Source organism: Mycteria americana, chromosome 3 (genome assembly GCF_035582795.1).
Source record: "Mycteria americana isolate JAX WOST 10 ecotype Jacksonville Zoo and Gardens chromosome 3, USCA_MyAme_1.0, whole genome shotgun sequence".
Lineage (NCBI taxonomy): Eukaryota > Metazoa > Chordata > Aves > Ciconiiformes > Ciconiidae > Mycteria > Mycteria americana.
Window position 1 is genome coordinate 85,674,106 of NC_134367.1, and position 20,839 is coordinate 85,694,944.

The 20,839-nt window shown below is 37.9% G+C and overlaps 1 protein-coding gene across 7 annotated transcripts in view; it reads left to right on the plus strand.

The window, feature by feature from the left end:
- MTR (5-methyltetrahydrofolate-homocysteine methyltransferase) overlaps positions 1 to 13,747 on the plus strand; it is a 52,930-nt gene extending 39,183 nt beyond the window's left edge. For 4 of the 7 annotated variants that reach the window (XM_075495971.1, XM_075495969.1, XM_075495967.1 and 1 more), the window contains 9 exons: positions 2,461 to 2,542; positions 3,329 to 3,427; positions 4,691 to 4,766; positions 6,002 to 6,157; positions 6,882 to 7,078; positions 9,615 to 9,815; positions 11,064 to 11,256; positions 12,013 to 12,125; positions 12,259 to 13,747. In XM_075495971.1, the coding sequence (XP_075352086.1) occupies positions 2,461 to 2,542; positions 3,329 to 3,427; positions 4,691 to 4,766; positions 6,002 to 6,157; positions 6,882 to 7,078; positions 9,615 to 9,815; positions 11,064 to 11,256; positions 12,013 to 12,125; positions 12,259 to 12,345 (1,204 nt within the window). In that variant the 3' untranslated portion in view covers positions 12,346 to 13,747. Of the gene's footprint in view, positions 1 to 2,460; positions 2,543 to 3,328; positions 3,428 to 4,690; positions 4,767 to 6,001; positions 6,158 to 6,881; positions 7,079 to 9,614; positions 9,816 to 11,063; positions 11,257 to 12,012; positions 12,126 to 12,258 lie in introns of those variants that run through there. The other 3 variants (XR_012774779.1, XR_012774782.1, XR_012774781.1) reach the window with 3 other exon arrangements.
- The last annotated feature ends 7,092 nt before the right edge of the window (positions 13,748 to 20,839 follow it).

Consider the following 20,839-nt stretch of genomic DNA (forward strand, 5'->3'; position numbering starts at 1 on the left):
AGGGGATAAATTCTAGCTGCTTGCCTTGAAGTAGTTACCATTTTGCTTTTGATAGACTGAGCTTTTCTGTTATTTCATTTGAATGGATCTGAGAGAACAACACAACTGCTATGATGTCCTGAAGAACAGTGTTGACAGCTCACTGACACCTAGTATTAACATTACCACAAATGTCTTTTAGGCATGCGTGACGGCCTTGGGTCATGCTTTGCTAACTGGTTTATGTACAATATGCTTGAGTAGGTGACAGCTCAGAAGACTGCAGAGGTCATTTCTTGCATAAACAGAAGCTGTTAGCAGTGTTGCTTTCTTTGTCAGAGCGGCTCATATTCTAGCAGAACCATTAGCTCAATGTATTCTGTATTTTTGGCCTTAGCAAATTGTCCCATAATTTGACAGACAGTGAAGAGTAGGATCACTACCTGTCTTTATTGGTCTTGTAGTTATAATGCAAGGTTAAATGTATCCTTTTTCTCCTTCTCCATATGAATCTCTTTTCCTATCGCTTTGATACTGAGAACAAACATGGAGGGTTTTTTCTTAAAAAAGAAAGGCGGGGGGGCAAGGCTTTATTCTAAGTGAAGGTCTTAGGAGAGCCCTTTCTTCAGATCTTTTTAGTGTTTGTACACGTGGCATTGTGGCCTAGTAAATGATGTCAAATAACCAGCATGAAACAATTTTGTAGAATTTATTCACAGAGATGAATAAAACCAACAGCAAGGCAGCACTAGTTTTATCCTTGAATATGGAAATTATTGAAGAATATATATATAATTTTGTATACATAAATAATAATTTTATTCATGTGAACTGTATATAAATATATCCTTATGCATATGCTCAGAGACAAACAATTTCTATAAAATATATGTTAAGTAAACATATTCTTTATGGAAGACTGGATTGGTAATACATATTTAATTTTACTTCCACAGTCTTAAGTTTAGCCTCATGTGTGCATTCTGGAAGGTTGTGTACATGTCAGAGGTTGCTAATGAAGAACCATCTGCACTTTTTCTCTGTAATAAGTAGACGTCGTTAACTGGAATAAGGAGACCATAAGTACTTGGAAGGGTGGAAAGTGAGGTTAGTTTGAAAGAGAGAGAGGCTGGATTTTGTCTACAGAATCTACATAATAGAGTTTCTTCATAACTTAAAATAATGATGATGTTTGCATTCTTACTATACTGCTTTGGTAAATTCAGATGCTGACGAATAACGGTGACAGTTTTGTTGTAGTAATGTTTATTTTTTAAAAATATAAAGATTAGTATGTACTAGTTGATACAGTGCCATTGTAGGACCATGCCCTGTTTGTTTCCTTTGTTCCTATAGAAGATACATTATATTTTTCTAAAAAATAGAGCTGCCAAGATCAAAAGCGCATCGCCTAGAAGCAAATTAAGAAGATCCTGGACAGTTGGTTACACAGCTGTGTTACACAGTCATCAGTAACTTCCATGGCCAAGTGCTTTGAATATTTGACAGAACCTGAAGAAAAAGGAGATCTTATCTTTGCTGTGGAAGATCGCTTCCTGGGTTCTGATTTAAATTAATTTAAAAAATGGTGTTTGACCTTAGCATTCAAGAAAGCAAACTGAGCTTTGGCCTGCAAGGTCTTTGTTCCTGCACTTGCTTGCACAGTTTGCCAGGACTCTGAGCAACAGGGGTAGCCAGCTGCGTTTCACATGGTAGCTTAGGCCTCAGTTTAGGAATCCAAACTTTAATTTGGTCAATAAAGTGCTATAATATAGAAGTGATTCTTCGTTATATGCTGAAGTATTTCCGTGAGGACTGGAATATGAGTAAATGCTAAATAATTGGATGAATTGGGAGGTTTTTATGTGAATGAGTTGACTGACCAAGCAGGTGCAAGTTTGTAATATTTATTGATCACTGGCAGAATTCCTTCTTCAGGTGAGTAGAGAGCTTGTGCCTCCTGTTTTGAAGTAGAACATCGTAGAAATGGAATAATCGTCACTGAAATATGTTAATGCTAATCCATAGACCTGGAAACTAGCATGTGGGAGGGAAAAATATAAGATGGGCAAAAAAGATTAAGAAAAAACTGTTAGTTTTTGGTGGGCTTAGTTTGGAACATTCTCACTGAAAATTTTCTGAGACTCAAACTAATGAGCTGCTGATTTTCAGTCAGCTGGTAAGACAGTGAGGGAATGTGAGTTGGCACATTATTTATGAAGCATTCTGATACTCTTTGAAGAAAAGTGTTTATGTACCTATTATTAAAATCTGTGATTAATCATCCATGTATAGCAGATGGATGAATTGCTTTCTTCTTTTGAAGTTCTGGTCTATGCATTAAGTCAGGATTTATTTTGCTGAGGGTTTTGTCTGGTTTTGGGGGGTTTTTTGTTTGGTGGTTTTGGTTTTTTTTGGTTTCTTTTTTTTTTTTTTTTGGTTCAGTTGTGAAATGCTCACTCTTCTTCTTTTTCATTTAAGAACACACACAGCTGTTAAAATTGCCCCACGATATAGCGCACCTGTAATTCATGTCCTGGATGCATCCAAGAGTGTTGTGGTTGTAAGTTCTAAATTATAGTTTCTCATCCATGCAAAAATATATGCCCTGTTTTTCTGTTGTGCCTCTCATGTTGTGCCTCTAAGGCTTAACATTGTGGCAGAAAATTGAAGAGCCACGACAGAGACCAGTTTCTAACTACTATTGCTTCAGGTATTTTTTTGCTGCCACGTGGTTATCTCATCTGACTTGTGTCAATTATTGTCACTGGATACCTTTATTTAAAAGCCCATTTCTGTAGTGAGGGTGACATGATTCATTCTGAGTCCTTGACTGTAGGTTTGAAGTGTTTTATAGTGAAGAGCGATGGGGTTCGATGTGATCTGCTATTCTCTCTATTTTGGATATATTTCTGAATTTAGTGATATGGCAACATTAGTGCTATGAAACATCTGGCTGAAGTTTTCTGGGATGGATGCTCTCTATCAGACAAATGGGTAGTCTTAGCTGGCAAATACCTGCTGGAAAGAAGTAGGCCAAGCTGTGTGGTGTTTCTATGACTATTCAGTCTCTAAAATCTTGGAGTGTTCTTCTCTCAGGTCTTTCCAGAGCCAGACTTGGCTCTGCTAATATTACCTTTGTAGTAGGGCAGTAGTCTCAGTAACAATCGTATTCTTAAATATGTTTTGAATGTAGCTTGCAAATTAGTTGCAAGGCGTAGTTTAGCGTTGTCAAGTGTAATTGGAAACAAGAGTTTGAAAGACAGATAGATTAGTCTCAAGTTCATACTCTGTCCTTACTATAGTATGTTACAGTATGTACTTAGCGCTTTCTCTTTACTTTTTACAGTGCTCCCAGCTCTTAGATGAAAGTGTAAAGGATGATTTCTTTGAAGAAATATTAGAGGAATATGAAGAAATTAGACAAGAACACTATGAGTCTCTGAAGGTACAAATATAATTGCTTTAGCTTCTTTTCTTGTTTGAAGTGGTTAGTGCTTGCCTCATTACTAACTCTCAGTTTCAGCTCCTTATGAAGACCTTCAGGTATATTTGTGCTGATTTAAAGTATGCAGTAGAATTGATGGAAAACTTCCAGAAGTGCTTATGAAATCAAATTTTCTAACCTGTAAGGGAAAATTCTGCATGAGTCTAACACATGCTTAGCAAATTCTTGATTGTCCTCAGTGGGCAATCAGTGGTGTCTAGGACATCTCCATGGAGCTGGCAGTCATGTCAACTTAACCAACCTACAGGAGACCAATGTTCTCCTGGAGCAGTAGCTGGAAACAGAGAGCTACAATGGGGTAACTAAAATGGCACTTGTTGCTTTTGCTGGTACTAAGCCACGCTCTATTGAGTATTTTACAACACCATACTTTCCTGATGTGTTCATATTGTTTAGGTTAGGAATCTGAGCAGTCTCAAAGCAGAGAGCTGAGGTTGCCATTTTAGGAAAGTGAAGCAATGAAATGTGGATATAGACTGTGCAAATTAACAATAGGTAACAAATAACATACAACTCCTCTGAGGCTGTCTTTGTAAATAAACACAGAAGCAAGCTGAAAGTTGTCTGGCTCTTACCTGGTCTATATATAGGAATATAGACCTATATAGGTCTACAGGAAATACAGGTCTATAAAGAAAGATAGAGCTTGAGGCCTCTTGCTGAGGACATTTGGCTTGACTAAATTTGACTGTCTTTGCACAAGGAACCAGTCCACTAAGCTGACATCAGTGAGTCCAGCACTCTCCTTTAAGCTGAGGTCAGCAGTGAAGTCATGGACCTTACTGAAGTTGCTATAAATTTCCTGTGCCTTTCAGAAGAGCCAGTAGTTTTCCCAGAGGCATGCTGCAGTCACTGGTGGAGGTGTCACTGCAATCCTAAACTTTTTGCAGGCAGTAGAATATCTTGCTGTACCTGTATTTTCATGTAATTTGAAGTAATAAATGAACTTCTGGTGTAGTTCAGAGGAACTAGAAATCTTGTAGGCCAGTTTCATTAGAAGTATACAGGAAAAAAGAATGGTATGGTTGTGATGTAAACTTACCTTACACTTGTGAACTGGGAGTTGCTGGAATTGAAATTGTCTGTTGTCAGATTTGTCCCAAAGACCATTTTGAGTAAAACTCTACCACCAAGTCAACAGTTACAGTTTTATCTGTCTGAAAGATGGCTGGCTTTGTGAAATTAACCTTTATGTCCATACAGGAAAGAAGATACTTGTCTCTACAGCAGGCTAGAAGAAAAGGTTTCCATAATGACTGGTTATCAGGCCATAAACCAGGTCAGTTTAAATGTTGTCGTTTGTTGTTGCTGTGCCTTTTCTTTATTTTATGTATTTATTTTACCTATTTTTAAAATTAGATTATACGTCATTAAACTTCAGGATATAGTAGTGTAACAACTTGAGTAAATTGGTGTCTGTCTGAGCAGAGATTTTTTTTTTTTGCATAAATTTGAGTGTCCTGTTTCTGCTTTATGTTTTTCATAGTATATTTAAAAAATAAATTAATAGTTAATTAGAAATTGGAAAAAAAAATCCTAAAACAATGAGTTACCCATAATACCATATAATCAAAGATAAGTCTAATGACTGCTTTGCAAAATCATGTTGGACTGGCTCATTATATTGCAAAGCTTTTACTATACCATATTTAGGGAACACACGTTGTGACATGGCATTTATATCAAATTCCTCCTTACGCTTTTTCCTACCTTTCCGCCATCGGTTTCTGTACCAGTTTGTTTTGATTTTTTTTTTTTATTAGATACTAGAAGTATAAACAGCATTCCAGGAAGTTGCATCCCGCAGTGACAGTAACACTTCACTGCTTTCTGTCATTTAATTTACAAGACTCAAAAAGATGCTAATTTTCAATAGCTCATCTTAATAAAGGTTGTATTATGAAGTATTGAACAGCACAGACAAAACAAGTGCAAAGCTTGTCATGGCTACATGACAATGGCTACATCATAACATAGATCCATCTTGCTTTTTCACTTGTGCACATGCATCTGAACATGTGTGTGGTGGTTGCAAAAGTTCTTATAAATTACATATTAATTTACAGAACTATTCTGTGGTACCATAGCATGTGATATGTCTGTCTATAGAAAGCAGGATTTGTAAATATGAAAAGGTATATGCCCCAAAAATATGTTAGGTATTGGTAAGTTGTGTAGGGTTTTTTTGGTGTTCTGTTTTGGCCAATATTTTGGCCAATGAAATAAGTTCAGAATTCCAACAGCTAGTAAGTGTTCATTTATACGAAAGAACAAAAGGCCTTAAATTTTCTATTTCAACTTTATATGCCTTTTATGCTTTTTTTTTTTTTTAATCACATTGTAACTGGGGAATCACATGACTTGGGAACGATATGACAGTGAGAATTCTAAGACAATTACTTTGGAAGAGGTCATTTGCAGAGGTGGAGGCTGGTGAGCATCAGTTATGCTGCACGTATAAGAGCAATGTTAAATTATTTTCATCATGTCAGATTGTACTTCTGATTCTTACAGTTAAACCCAAATTCATTGGCACAAAAGTCTTTGAAGATTATGACCTGAAGAGGCTGGTAGAATACATTGACTGGAAGCCTTTCTTTGATATCTGGCAACTTAGGGGAAAGTATCCCAACCGGGGTTTCCCTAAAGTGTTTAATGATAAAACTGTAGGTAAGTATTGAAATTGCATTTACTTCATGTAAATAATCCTAACAGACCTGCCGTGCTGCATTAAGGTTCTGAATGTTTTGAAATAGTGAAAATACGTGGAAACCTAGTGTCACTGAAATAATTTGTTTAAAGCAACGCTTAGCGAACCAAGTGTTGGCATGTGAGGCTGAAAAATAAATGGGGAAAAATGCTCAATCATCTTACTTAGAAATTCACCTGCCAAAACACAGGGAGGTATTTTAATGACAGAAAATGGCAGCAGAACACTTAATATAGCTATGTCCCTGTTGTGGGTGAAAATGGCAAGAAGGCTCTATCTCCTTTTGAAACTGTTCAGTAGGCCTTGAAATACATGATGAAACTGCAAGGGTGACACTGTAATCAATGTTCTGGATCTGCTGCATTGTGGTGATGTAGGTGCGCACATATGTTCTCTGTTCCTCATTTTATTCTGCATCCTCTGCCTCTCTAGAAGGGTGCTGCATCCTCTGCCTCTCTAGAAGGGTGCTGGCTGAAATGTTGTTTTTTTTTTTTCCAAGATATATCTTGTTACAACTGTATAGACATAATCACACTGCTATCTCTGTTTGCTGTAGCTGACAGATTGTTGGAGTCGTCAGAGAATTATGTGGAAAAGGAACCAATCTTCAGCAATTCTTAAACCTATTTAGCCAGTTGTGAAAACCTGCCTTTTCTAAAGGGTTCTCTTTTTTCTTTTTGATAGGTGAAGAAGCAAAGAGAGTTTACAATGATGCTCAAAATCTACTGAAAACATTGATTAATCAAAAGAAATTACAAGCCAGAGGTGTGGTTGGGTTCTGGCCAGCTCAAAGTGTTCAAGATGATATCCATTTATATGCTGTAGAAGAGGCAGTGGGATCTTCGGAACCAATAGCAAAATTTTATGGCTTGAGGCAACAGGTACAGTGACAGAACATTTGTTAAATAAAGTGATTTTTTTTTTTCCTGAATTGCAAGTATTTAACAGAAGTGCCCTATTAAAATCTGTGCAGAAAATGGTTGTAATCTGTCTGCAGCTGTTGCCTTGCCATTTCTTTCAGTAATAACAGGATCTTGTTAGTGATGACCCAGGTGTTTGTATTGTAGTATTTGTAGTATTTTGCATTGTAGTAGTTGTCAAATCTATAAAGCGTTTTCTACATCTTCAGATATGACGTGCATTTTCTGTCTTCATTTTAGTATTAAGATGTCTTAAAGCACTGTGCTGTGTAAATTCATCACATGGAACCTGTGTGCTAAATTAGAACCTAATGAACCTTAATTCTCTAATATGCCTGGATTCTGCCTTAGATGAGAAATTCTGCCTGAATGTGTTAAAGGTTAAAAACACTTACAATTAAAATACCTGGAAAATAAAGCTCAATGGAGATAAGTGTTTTTGGTAGTCTTAATTTTTATGTAAAATTCCCCATATGAAGAGGCAGTTTAGAATTAGTTAGTTGGCTGCTAATTCTGATTGAGAGAATCATTATTTTAAGTATTCATGCTTGGAATCATACTTACTTAGATTTGCATTTATTTTGATAGATTGAACATTTTCAAGATATTCTGCCTCTCCTTCTTCTCTACCTTCTGACTTGGCTTCTTCATAGTTCACATATTCAGAGTCATCAAACATGGCAGAAATAAATTTAACAACTACCTACAGTTCTGGAGTACAGTATTCTATGAGGACAGTGCTATGCCAATATTGCAGAACTGTGCTAGGAAATACATGACTTTAAGTTTATCTGTTCCAGTTTCCTGGAACAGATAATCTGTTGCATGGAGATGGATCTAGTGTATCTTGACAGTCCATGGCAGATGTTTACATAAACTGTTCTCGCAAGCATTCAGGGAGGGCTGTTCCAGGGTCTTACTACCTAGTTAAACATTTTGATATCCCATGTAAACCAAGTTTACTACAGTTTCTTTTCCTTGCCTTTTTCCAGAGTTCTCCCAAGGACAATATCTGATTTGATGTTGTTCTTGTAACAGTTTTTACTATTGGAATACTGTTCTTCTCCTTAGTCTTTTTATCTTGTATATTCCCAGTTTATTCAGGCTTTTCTCAAAGGTTAAGGCCGTGAAACCCTGTGCTATTGTGGGTACTGTTCTTCTGGACTCTACGTATTTTAGCTGCATCTCTTTCAATCTGCTGTACATAGTAATTCAGCAGAGGCTTCACCAGAGCAAAGTAGAAGAGAATAATTGTCTCCTGTTTCTTATATAAAATGTTCCTTTCAGTACAGAGTTCTCTCCATGACATTGACGCTATTAAGGATGTGACGTAAATCTAAAAGTTGGAGATGCATTTAGTATTATTTAGTATTGTAATCATTACAAAAGAACCTTAAAATTAACATAGATTTCACCTGTGTGGAAAAAGGATATTTCTACAGTTTTATGGTACTTCCTGTAACCTAGCAGGTTATAGAAACTATGGAAACAGCTGACCATTTTTTTTCATTTTTCAGGGCTGGGTGTGTTTTATTCATTTTTTTTTTTAAATGCAGTTGGGAGTAGGTGGAAAGCATTGTTAAAATATTGTCATAGAATAAGAAAACTTGGAGAGGAATCTTCAGTGAAGTGATAGCCATGAAATAACTTTTATCTCTCTGTAAGTGGGGTAGATTTAAAAGAGCTGTGCCTTTTTTTAAATAGCAGTCATGTTTCCCCAATGAATACACTAATAGATCCTCAACTGTAAAACTTCTTTTTAAGTACTATGGCCAGCATTCAGTCACCTCTTTCTATTCCCTTTTTCTTGTTTTGGAAAAGGATCCAGTGAGCAGGATATTTCCTATTTGCGTAAACCCACTTGAACTTTGCTTGGGATTAAACTTTTCAGTAGTGATACATGCATTTTGTTTGTATTTGCACATGGCTAGTGTAAACCTACATGCTGGGGCACTGTTTTGTCTGGATTACTGAGCACATGGTTTGTAGCATAAGAAACTAGGAGTGTTTATAAACTCTCACAGCCGTTCTAAAATGGGAGTTGCTGAAGAACTCTGCAGTTCGCATAACTGGGATGCGAACTATCAACCATCAGTTTTGCACACAAATGTGGAATCTGTGAGTGCTAGAGATGGAAGATTCCTGCTCTTACCCAGTGGTTGGCACAAGAGTCTTCCTTATTTTGCAATAATTCGTCTGCAGAAGAAGCTGTTAAATCTTACTATCTGTAAATAGAGGCAAAACATCTCTATATGTGTGTTCAGCACAGCATCTCTCTTCTTTGACATTTTGTTCTTCAGTGATCTAAACACCCTCAGAGTAAGAGAAGTGTTTTTCTTCTAATTCAAGTACAAGCAAGCCATCATGGCTCAAAGACTAGATAGGTGTTTGTCTGAAATGCCTTGAGCCCTTTAGTCTTAAAAATACTGCTCTTTAGATTAGTAGTGCACTAATACTTAAAATGTTCTGATTTATTGCATTGTTTTTGTTACTTTAGGCTGAAAAGGACTCTGCCTGCACAGATCCATATTACTGCCTCTCTGACTTCATAGCACCACTGGATTCTGGCATTTGTGACTACTTAGGCCTGTTTGCTGTGGCCTGCTTTGGTGTAGATGAGTTATGCAATGAATTTAGGAAACAGGATGATGAATACAACGTCATAATGGTAAAGGCTCTTGGCGATAGGTTGGCAGAGGTATGAGGTTTTATCATGTGCTACCTTGCAAATTTTCTGACTGTGTACTAGATTTGCTTGACAGGTTGCTGTTTCAAGTTTTAGCATAAACTTAGACTGTTGCCTGTAATGTATACCCTGCATTAAATCTGAAAGTGAACTGGTTCTACTGAAATTGTCTTGCGAGGAGAGTCCTCTTCTGAGCCAGAGGGGACTCTGCTGTCCATATCTTCCAGCTGCAAAAGCATCTCTGAGTTCTTTATGAGGGTTTTGATGATTCATAGAATTTAGTAGATTTTAAAACAAGACTGTTTAAAAAGAGCTGTCTTTAAATCCTGTTTTATCTACATGAGAATGTGTTTGGACCCAGGTGTGACCCAGCGATTATATTCTTGAATTGCAGACATGCCTTCTGCTTTTAATGGTGACCATGCAGAAGTATCCAGGGTACAAGTCTTTCAACTTAACATGTCTTAGGCTTAGACGGACATGCTCTTAAAGCTCTAACTGAAGTGGTTTAGAAAATGCTGCCACTTCCCTCCTACCCCTTTATCCCCATCTGCCTGCCCCCATGCTTACACCTAAGTAACCACGTTAAAACTTACAGCAACTTTGGTGTAATGCAAATAGGATTAGCTCTAGTTGTGTATTTCAAGCTATAACAGAGTTTCAGAAATTATTATTAGATACCATCTAAAGATATTTACTGAAGTGGAAATTTCTCCTGAAGGCAACTATTGCTGGCAAAATAGTGTAAGCTGTAAAAGCAGTTAAGAAAAGCTGTTGCCCACTTTCAGCTAGAGGAAAGGTCCTCTGCTAAAAAGAGCAGTGGCACTTACTTACCTCTGATACTAGCATGGATGCAAGAATGATGCAGCCTTCCATAGCTAGACCAGGACGAGATATCCAGATTGTCAAGATGTAATGACTTCAATGCTATAATGATGTATCGCTACCCCTGGACTTCATCTTTTCCAGTTAATTGTCCACATCTTTACCTCTTCAAGTATGTAGGATTTTAAAGCAGGTCAACCAAAAAAACACTGTCTACTAATAAGAGGAAAAAAAATAAATACTTGAATTAGCAAAATAAGTATTTTATGTGAATTTTAATGCTATCAAATTTCTCGCCTATGGTAAGAGCTCCCTTAAAAATTAAAATGGGAATGGGGAGAAAGTCTCTATCATTGTTTGTCTTCATCAAATAGCTATTGCATCAGTCTGCACAAAAAAAAACCAAAACCAAAAATCTTTGCATTCTATTCCAAGGCATTTGCTGAGGAGCTCCATGAAAGGGTTCGAAGGGAATTCTGGGCTTACTGTAGTACTGAGCAGCTAGATCTCTCTGACCTACGCAGAATTAAATATGAAGGAATTCGCCCTGCCCCTGGATATCCAAGCCAGCCTGACCATACAGAAAAACTCACCATGTGGAAACTTGCAAACATTGAGGAAACAACAGGTACCTTTGTCTGCTTTACTAAGATTCTTAAACTATTTTTATGCGAATGAAAGATTGAAATGCCAACAAAACAGTGAATTGGATGATGCAGAGCTACATAAAAAAACCCGAACTGAAGCAGTTCTGGGAGTTGCTGTCTTCCCCTTTTCATTGCCATTTTTATTTTGCCTCATTCAAGGAAGAATTTGCAAAATACTGCCAGTGCTTTTGGTGAAGGATTTATGTCCCTAATTAGCAGATTGCATGCAAACAGGGTTCTGCTGCACAGAGAAAAATTCTAGCATCCTTATGGTTGCAAGAAGACATTCCAGATATAAACAGGAAAGAAGCCAATTCAGCAGTGTATTTCCTGGTCCACAGAAACCTTGAGATGGTAACTCTTAAAGGAATGAATTCCATTTGTTTTCCTCTGATATTTTACGTGTCAGACTTTTCACTGCTACTTCCACAATTCCAAAAATACCTTCTTGTGTTTCAAAACCTCTAGTTACCCATTTCATTTGCCAAAATGTCTTAAGTTTTTTTTTCCTTCAAACTGTACAGTACAAACTCTACAGTAATACTGCAGTGAAAGTCTGCAATATATTTAAAGCTATGTGGGTTTTTTTAATAGTTAACAAGTGGAAATGGTTTTGGTTTTACTTCATCTGAAAGCTTCTTGGTTTTTGAGTTTGCTTGAAGCTGCCCAACAAAAAAAGGTTCTGAATTTATGCTTATCAATTCAGAGAATAAGAACGTTCTCATTCTCTTTTCCAGGAATTGGTTTAACTGAATCACTAGCAATGATACCTGCTTCTGCAGTTTCTGGCCTCTACTTCTCCAGTCCCAAATCCAAGTATTTTGCTGTTGGCAAGATATGTAAAGATCAGGTAACTTGCACTGTCCATTGTGGTAGTGTTACAGCATTCAAAAACACCTCGTGAGCAGATGTTCCAAAGAATTTTGTAAACAGTAAAAGCTGGAGTTTCCAAATCTTCATCATGTTTTGTGGTCCCTTTGCAGGTTGAAGATTATGCACTGAGGAAAAATTTGTCTGTGGCAGAGGTGGAGAAATGGCTGGGACCCATTTTGGGATATGATACTGAATAACTGTGACACTTGCAAGCGAACATTTTCTTTTGATGGTCTGTTTGCCAGAAGGAACAAGAAAATCCTTCCCACTGAAAACAGCTTTCTTCCATCCATCCCAATAGCTTGTCTGATTGTTTTTAACTTTTGATCGAGGAACTTAATATTTCAAATCTGCTCTGTGCTCTTGGCTTGGGACCATGAATGCATTGCTGGTCTCTTAGTCATAGCAATATACTTTTATTTATTTTTATTTCTTGCACAAATACTCTAGCCGAGCAGCTAGATGTAGGGTGCGATGTGGAAGCTGCAAAGCTCTCCTGTCCTCAGGAAGGCTTTGAAATCAGGGGCAAGAATTTCTGTCCCATTGGCTGTGGATATACATAGAACAGAATTTGACTTCTGTTATCTTAATTTGTTTTGGCAAGTCCAGGTACAGAAATGCGATGTGATTTTTTTCTGTAAAGTCAGCAAAGGTTTTATACTGAGTGATCAAGAACAACTGCAGTACAACAGATCTCTTTTTTTAAAGTCTGTCTGCTCCGTCTGTAGGTCTTGTGATTGGGAACACATGTTGTTCTGTCTGAATAATACCAGGATTTTAAATGACTTTGTGATTATGATTGTAGTTAGAACTATCAAAATAATACAGTGTGCTGGAGCAATAGAGATACTGTGTTACGACAGAACATGAAATGGGATGACTGAGCCCATGGAGTTGTCCACCTCATGCTTCCTCTTCCTTTCAGCAAGCCACAATCTGTTTCTACTTTATATAAAGGGTAATGGCACTTCCTGCCTTACAGTTATGTTGCGATGCTTCATTCATATTTAAACAGTCTTTTGTAGGTGAAAAATATGAGAGAAGTATAATTGTTACTATAAACAGACAGGAAGCTTGGAGCTGACTTCGGCTCTTTAAGCTTCCGGGTACCTGGATTTTAAAAGCAAATATTAGCAATACTATCATAAGTAACAGTTAATACCGTAGGCTTATTCTTCAGATTTAACTCTGAGTGAGCTAATTGTTCATAGCTTTTAATCTCTGAAAAGTGCCTCAGGTATTATTTAAATGCTAATTTAGTAAAATATTATGACAGAAACCCCTCATTTTTATGGTCTCTAATTGTAAAGAAAAGATCAATATTATAAAGAGAATGTTCTTTTAAACAGTTTATCTGTAATCTATTAATAGCTATATAATTTTTGTAATGCCTTCATCTGACTATGCTAAAAGAATCATCTTGTATCAACAGTTTAATAAAGGTTAAGCTGTCAATGGTGTTATCCTGTTAGAATCCTTTAAATGGCAACAATAAAATGTATGCAATAGTCTGAACGGATAATGTCAAAATTAATATGCACATTGTACCATGAATCTGAAACTATAAAGGCTGCTATGGGGTTTTTAAAGTAGTTGAGTAAGTGTGTTCTTAACCGAATGTTTTAATGTTTAATGTCGCATCCTTTAATGACTTACAAAAATAATTTCTAAATGGATCTCTCCCCCCTTTCCCCGCATCCATATTAAGGGCTTTGTGACATGTCCCTGTTGATCAGCTGATTCTTGTTGCTGGAACGGTTCCTCGGTAGAACACTCTTTTAGACTGCCAAAAATACAGTAAAAAAAATTCTTAATATAAAGGAAAATTTGTTCCTGAAACATGTGGCCTGTAAAAAATTGAAATCCTCTTTGCTTTCTTGTTGGTACTTGCACTTTTGCAAATCAATTTAATGCTTGGAATATCTCCTCTCCACCACTCTTCCATATTCTTACCTTTGGAAGCAGAATGCCTTACTAGTCTGAAATTTCCATCGTGTGAATGAGGTCAAAGTTTGACTTCTACAGCTTGGTTTATTTATTTTCCTGAAATCAGTAGCACATAGTTCAGTGAGTACAGGTTTAGCAGAATCAGACTGACAGAGCAGTAGATGCGCTGCTGTGTAACAGTGGTGGGGGGGTTACCTTGTGTACAAGCAAAGGGTTTCGAATGGTGTGCAATTACTTTATCCCTTCACACATCCCTTCACACTGAGAAAAATCTTCATCTTTGCCTGCAGAACTTCTCATTGTGAGAACCTCTTTGGAAGAATTACTCATTGTTACTATGCAAATGTTTTTACCAAGGACAATTTCTTTAAAAGTTTGTTACTTTAAATTGTCAGTTGACACTTCGAATAAGACAAATCTTCATTCTTCTCTCCAGAACAAAGGTAAATTTTGAAGGAAAAGGGTCTCATAGTTCTACCAGGTAAGACTGTTTTACTTCCATGAAACTATATTGAAAAGCCGTAGTAAGAATATACCTCTTTGAAGTAATGAAATGGAGTGGATACTGCCCAGGAAAGACTGACAATCTTAGAATGCATAAAAGATTTTTAGTGGTGCTTTTCTAAGCACTACTAACAAAGGTACAAGATGTAAGAGATTATGAAAAACTAAGAATGCTTTGTAAACAATTCTGTTTTAATTCTTGTGAATAATTTACTTTGGATACTGATTTCCCCCGCCCCATAAGTCAGGCCAGCAGCCTGGAGATTAAGTTTTGAGGCATATATCTTAATTTGAGCATCAGGAGGGAATACTAGCCCTAAACCTGCCCCTTCTTTATGAGGTCTGTTTCAGTGCTGCTGTTACTCCTGGGAAGATTGTAGTGCAGTTTATTTTGGGGTGAGGTGCTACCATAAGTCAGGCCATTCCTCAAAAAAAAAAAAATAAAAATCCCAAAACTCATATTTCTTTTTTGTGTGAGGAGTTGAGCATTTTTTTGAGAATCCTCTGCTTCCTTGTTCAACAACATGAACCTCAGTACACCCTTTCAGTTAATTTCTGCTGCTTAAAACACAAGCGATGTCCAGAAACTGAGAGGAATAGTGAGAGGCCTTTGAGGGCCCTGCTCTTTAGAAAGGGGCTAGTTTACTAGTAACTGTGACTGGGTTTCATGAAATGCTCTTTGAAATCTTTGGCCGATTTACCTGAGCATGCCATGAAAAAGTGGATTCAGTGTCTTAAAAGAGTTTGAAGAGCAAGAAAAGAAATAACTTCATTAATTAGTTCAGGAGGGGGGTTCCATACAGAAACAGCAGCACGTCTTCCCAGTCACTGGAGAAATAATTCCTGTGCCCTCAGTTATGGTGGCCTTGTCATGGCAAAGCCTGTTCAGCCCCTCTACAAAGTCATTTCGTTTGATTGTCAGGCTTCTGTAGGTGCCAGTTTTCACATGAAGATACACTGTGAACAGAACAGAAACACGTTTATCCTGCTTTCACACATCATTTGTATACTGTCCAGCCAAAGGCAGAACCGAAAAACCAATGCAGTAAGCCTCCATGTTTGTTCTATTAATACCACCATGGCTGAATATCCTGAGATGTTTGGCCATGCCACGTGCTTCATATAAATAGCTGTGCAAAGTAGGACTCAGCTGAGATTACCAAACTTGGCATTTTGGATTTGTGATTCAGCTTGAACCAGGATGGCAAAAGCGAGCTGGTAACTATCCCTGCTGGCCTGAAGCTGCCATGACGACTGAGAAAGGAAAGGCTCTGTTTTCTGCCTCGCTGCCGTAGCGCCAGGGTGGTCTCTGCCGTTCCTTCCTACAGAAAGAGCATGAAATAAGTGGAGGGAGTGTGGAAAGTCAGGCTTACCCCATCTTGGTTCTTAGCTCGTGGTCTTTTCTACCCCATCTCCCTGTCGAATCAGCCTCCTCTCCCTCCTTTTCCCTCCAGCAGTCCCCCTTAGCTGCATGTCAGGGTCCTCTGTAGGTGCTGCCGAAATGGAATTGTAGAAGGTTTTCAATAAGTCTCTTCTAAAGTCTGAGCCAGGTAGCTGTTACAGGAGGAGGAGGTTTTGCCTGGCAAGTGTGGGACAACATTAATAACAAATGGTGCGGAGAGCTCTGCCTATAGGAGCCTTATACTATGTATGTTAGTCATTCGTAACGGCTAAGGAGAAGGCCATGAGGTGTGTTAAACAATTCCTTATGTCTTAACTGCATCTTCAGTTATGTAGTTGTTTTCATCTAGATAGCAAAACCAAAAGGTGTATTAATTGCTTCCTTTGTCAGTGTACTGTTTTAAGCCCACAATTATTAATAAGCTAATAACAATAAAACTGTATAAAACTAATGTCATTTTCAGCTGAAGTATTTTAGTGGTATGAATTGTTAAGATGAAGTAGAGAATTTATCTGTGCCTTGCTGTTATAACAAATGCTTTTAAAATTCTTTAGGTAGTTGATGGTGATTATTTTATGATGAAAAATTTATCTTGAGTACAAACTCAGGTTACAAAACACTAATCATGTGATTTTAAAAGGCTTTACCACTGCTGTGTAGAAATAGCTGATAATTTATTTTGTTAGGAGTCTGGAAGGTTTGCTGCACTGCTTGGAGAAATTTCTATGCATGTAGGATTACCTACTGTCCTGGTTTCAGCTGGGATAGAGTTAATTTTCTTCCTAGTAGCTAGTATAGTGCTGTGTTTTGGATTTTAGTATGAGAATAATATTGATAACACGCTGATGTTTTGGCTGTTGCTGAGCAGGGCTTACACTGGTCAAGGACTTTTCAGCTTCCCATGCTCTGCCAGGTGCACAAGAAGCTGGGAGGGGGCACAGCCAAACTGGCCAAAGGGCTATTCCATACCATATGATGTCATGCCCAGTATAGAAACTGGGGGAGTTGGCCGGGGGCAGCGATCGCTGCTCAGGGACTGGCTGGGCATTGGTCGGTGGGTGGTGAGCGGTTGTATCATTTTTTTTAATTTTATTTTTTTTCTTTTTCCCTCCCTTGGGTTTTGTTCCTCTTTCTCTCTTGTTGTTTTCCTTCTCATTACAATGCATTATTATTATTACTATTATTTTGTTCCAATTATTAAACTGTTCTTATCTCAACCCACGAGTTTTCTTACTTTTGCTCTTCCGATTCTCTCCCCCATCCCACCGGGGGGGGAGTGAGCGAGCGGCTGCGTGGGGCTTGGCTGCTGGCTGGGGCTAAACCACGACACCTACACATAACAAAAGAAGCTGGAATGGCGTGGGTTCACAGAGGGTAACTTAATTTCAGAAAAACAGGCAGTTCTTTAGAGAGAAGCTGGAAGATTAAGTAAGACTTATGGCAAACATATGTCTCTTAAAAAAATAGGCATTCTCAATATTAGTCTGTCAGTAAATGAAAATAAAGGCTGTAGCCTCTGCCTTACATATACCATCAGAGTATAAGAAATGCAATTTGAGAACAATTTTTAAAGAGCTTTCATTAATCTAATGCATGCTTGGGATTAGTGAGTTATATTTGCATGTATATGAGCAAGAAGGAGGAGGAAATAATAATTAGGTTGTGAACTTGTTCTAGGGTTAAGTAGCAAGCTGTTGAAAAAAGGTGGAAAAAAAATCCCCACCTTTTGGGAGGTGTTGGAATCATTACTTCGATTAAAGTTTTTGACAGAATTTTCAGTTGACACTGGCGTTCCCTGACTCTGGCAGAATGCTGCGATACATGAAAATAAAACATCCTGCTTTTTGCAGGACTTCCAAAGATGTTAAAATTCTGCTCTGTATCTGCACACAGACGTTAGTGCAATTTTGACCTGAGAATTACTTCAGTCTAGTAGATAAAATAGCACTGGGTGTGTAGATGTAATGGATTTTTTTTTTTCCCTTACTCAAGGTGTTTAAAAGATCAATTTTTTCTGTATGTGGGAGTGCAACTTCCATTGGATGTTTTGTTCTTACTTTACTCTTTCATATACTTGGTCTGTACTCTTTTCCCCTCTTCCTGCTCCCCAATACAGGTGTGGAGATGTAACTTGGAGTTCTCTAATGGCCTGTGAGTGCTGCATGTTGTTTGGGTTTTTTTTCATTAAAAAAATACATATTATTTTGGTTTTTGTTGAATTTCAGCAAGGTTCTTGCCAAATGTCCTCTTCCCAGGAAGTGGACAACTTTATTCCTTTTAATCTGGCCATCAATTGGAAATCTAGGTTGAGGCTCAGAGGCGGAGTGCAAATATGAGGTCTAAAAAGGTGTCAGTTCTCTGTGGTTGGTGGACTCCTTCCGCACTTCTGTTCCTGTTACGACCTTGTGAGAACAAGTATGTACGTATCTTTCTGTAGATTAGGGCAGCAGTGGTGCAGGAAGTAAGAGAGTGACAAAGCTGCACTCCACGGCCAAAAGACTTATTTAGCAAACTGTTCTTTAGAGATGCATTGGTACAACGCGTACCCTAGCTACTGTCGTTGGTCAGGATGCATTTTCAACTGCTGTCTCAATCTTGTCTGTACTCAGCTGCTCTTATTTTGGGAAACCGCTACTCTTGAGATCTCATGCTTTGCTAAATACTGTACAAGGTCCTCTTCGCTTAATCAGGCATTTATAATGAATGACTTTGCAGTAACTATCTGCTGTTGTATTTTTGGCTTTCATAAACCTCTCTGTAACCAAACAGATGGCTTTCTTCAGAATACTATTATAGAACAAATAAACACATTGTTTCTCTAAGGCCTGTAAAATCAGATTTTATTATCAACACCTGATCTAACAAGTTTACTCATGTGGTCAAGGGTTTGTAGACGAATCTCCTTAGCTAAGAAGTTTGCTACTTACAAAAACATGACCGTGTTTATGTGCTTTATTTAGGAAATAAATGTAAGCACTTAATATTTTTACTTTCTTCCAAATATTGTTCCTCACATCTCAGGGCAGCTAAAGGAATAAAAGTTTTGATTCAATTGTTATAATACCATCTGTACACGTATGGTGAGAAACACTAAAGCAAGAGATTCAAAACCTAATATGATGTAAAGGTGTACAAGGTACTCGCTGAATATCATCTTGTCTCTGCAGATAAACATCGGGTAAAGATGCTGTGAGACAGGAGTCAGCAGTCAGCTAAGGCTAAGGGAAGAGTTTAGACTTTCAGCTGTGGGATCAGCAGCATTTCCTGTCACTTCAGGCATTGCACTGCATGCTTTGCCTCCTCCTGTCCTGGCAGTTTCTCCCACAACTGAACCCTGCTGCTGCATCCAAATTCCTGGTTATTCCACAAGAAGTGTTTGACATGGATTTTGTTGAAGATTTTGATGTGCATTTCCAGAATTATTTTTCCAAAAGAGTTTAAAGCACCGCACTGTAGACGAATATTTCAAATTCTTGAACTGTAAAATACTTGTTGTCCCTCAAAAAGTCTCCAGGTACTGATGCATTTTGTACCACTCAGTGTACTGAATCAAATAGCCCGCGTTTCCTCACAGGTCCAAGTATGCTGGAGGAGGGAGTGAAGAGTGAAAGGAGTTTTTATGGTACTGTTTTATTCTCCGTTCTTGATTAGCATATCTGTCTGCTGTCATATTTATTGCTTGGGAGCTGAAGCGAGCTAGAACACCTCTTAGCAGGTGTTCCAGTGTCTGATCCAGCTGCTATTAAAGTCTATGGAAAAATTACTGCTTATCCGAAACACAATTTTGATCAGTCCTAAGCAATAATCTGGAAAGAAAATTCAGTATTGAAGCCCTGTCAGAAACACTTGAGGACTAACAGGATGTGCTGTTAAACCTCCTTCAGCAGTTCAGCTTCATTGAAATAGATGGCTGGGACTATGAAAGTGATTTTTACTCTCATTCTGAAACACTTACCTGACAGAAAGTGATACCCTATCAAGCCAGGAACAGATGAACTCTCCAGCTGTGGGTCAGTGTGATCGATTGTAACCATCCATCTCGGGGACAAACAGAACCAGCAGCATGGGTATTGATTCTGTTTTGCAGTCTGAATGATGGAAGGTGTAAAGGTGCCTTGATTCAGCAGATGAGGATTGGCAAATGCTCCGAAAACATTTTCATGATTTCAAGCCTCTTGTGATTTTAAAACAAATACTGTTTAATGACATTTTGAGCTTTATAGTCCTTGCCAGTCATGTGAATATACATTGTGCTAACTTTCTATATACTGTTGGAGTTTCATTTGGCTGTTTTTCAAGAAGAGCTGCCTTTTAGTTAAATTGCCTCCTTAAATATGTTTCACGTTATGCAATTCTACAAATACCAGCAAAATCGCAGTCCTGTCGCATCTTTCATGCTGTTTGTGCGCACAAAGTGCTGAGCGATGGCAAGGCAGCTGCTGCAGTATGGCTACTGCTAATCAATCTGAATAGATTTGAGAATTGTGTTATGATTTCTCTCCAGAAATGTCAGCATGAAGTATACAAATATCTCTTGCTTTTGTAGCTCAGATGAGGTCTGTAATGATGTGAAATTCTTGATGTTATATAAAGCACCTTGGCGTGTGATCGCTTGATCTGTCAGTAAAATATGCATTGATTATAAGTAAACTGAGAGTTTTTTCATTTTCTCATGTTACTTTTAACGGCTGTATACTTAATTCTTTGGAACTGGCAGGTTCACTCATTTTTTGCTGCTGCTGCTTCCATTCTTGCCACTGGAGTTTTTACTTGGCTTCCAGACTGTTGCAGTTCTCTTCCACTCATGCTTAGTTGCCAGGTGGCTTGGAAGTCAGACT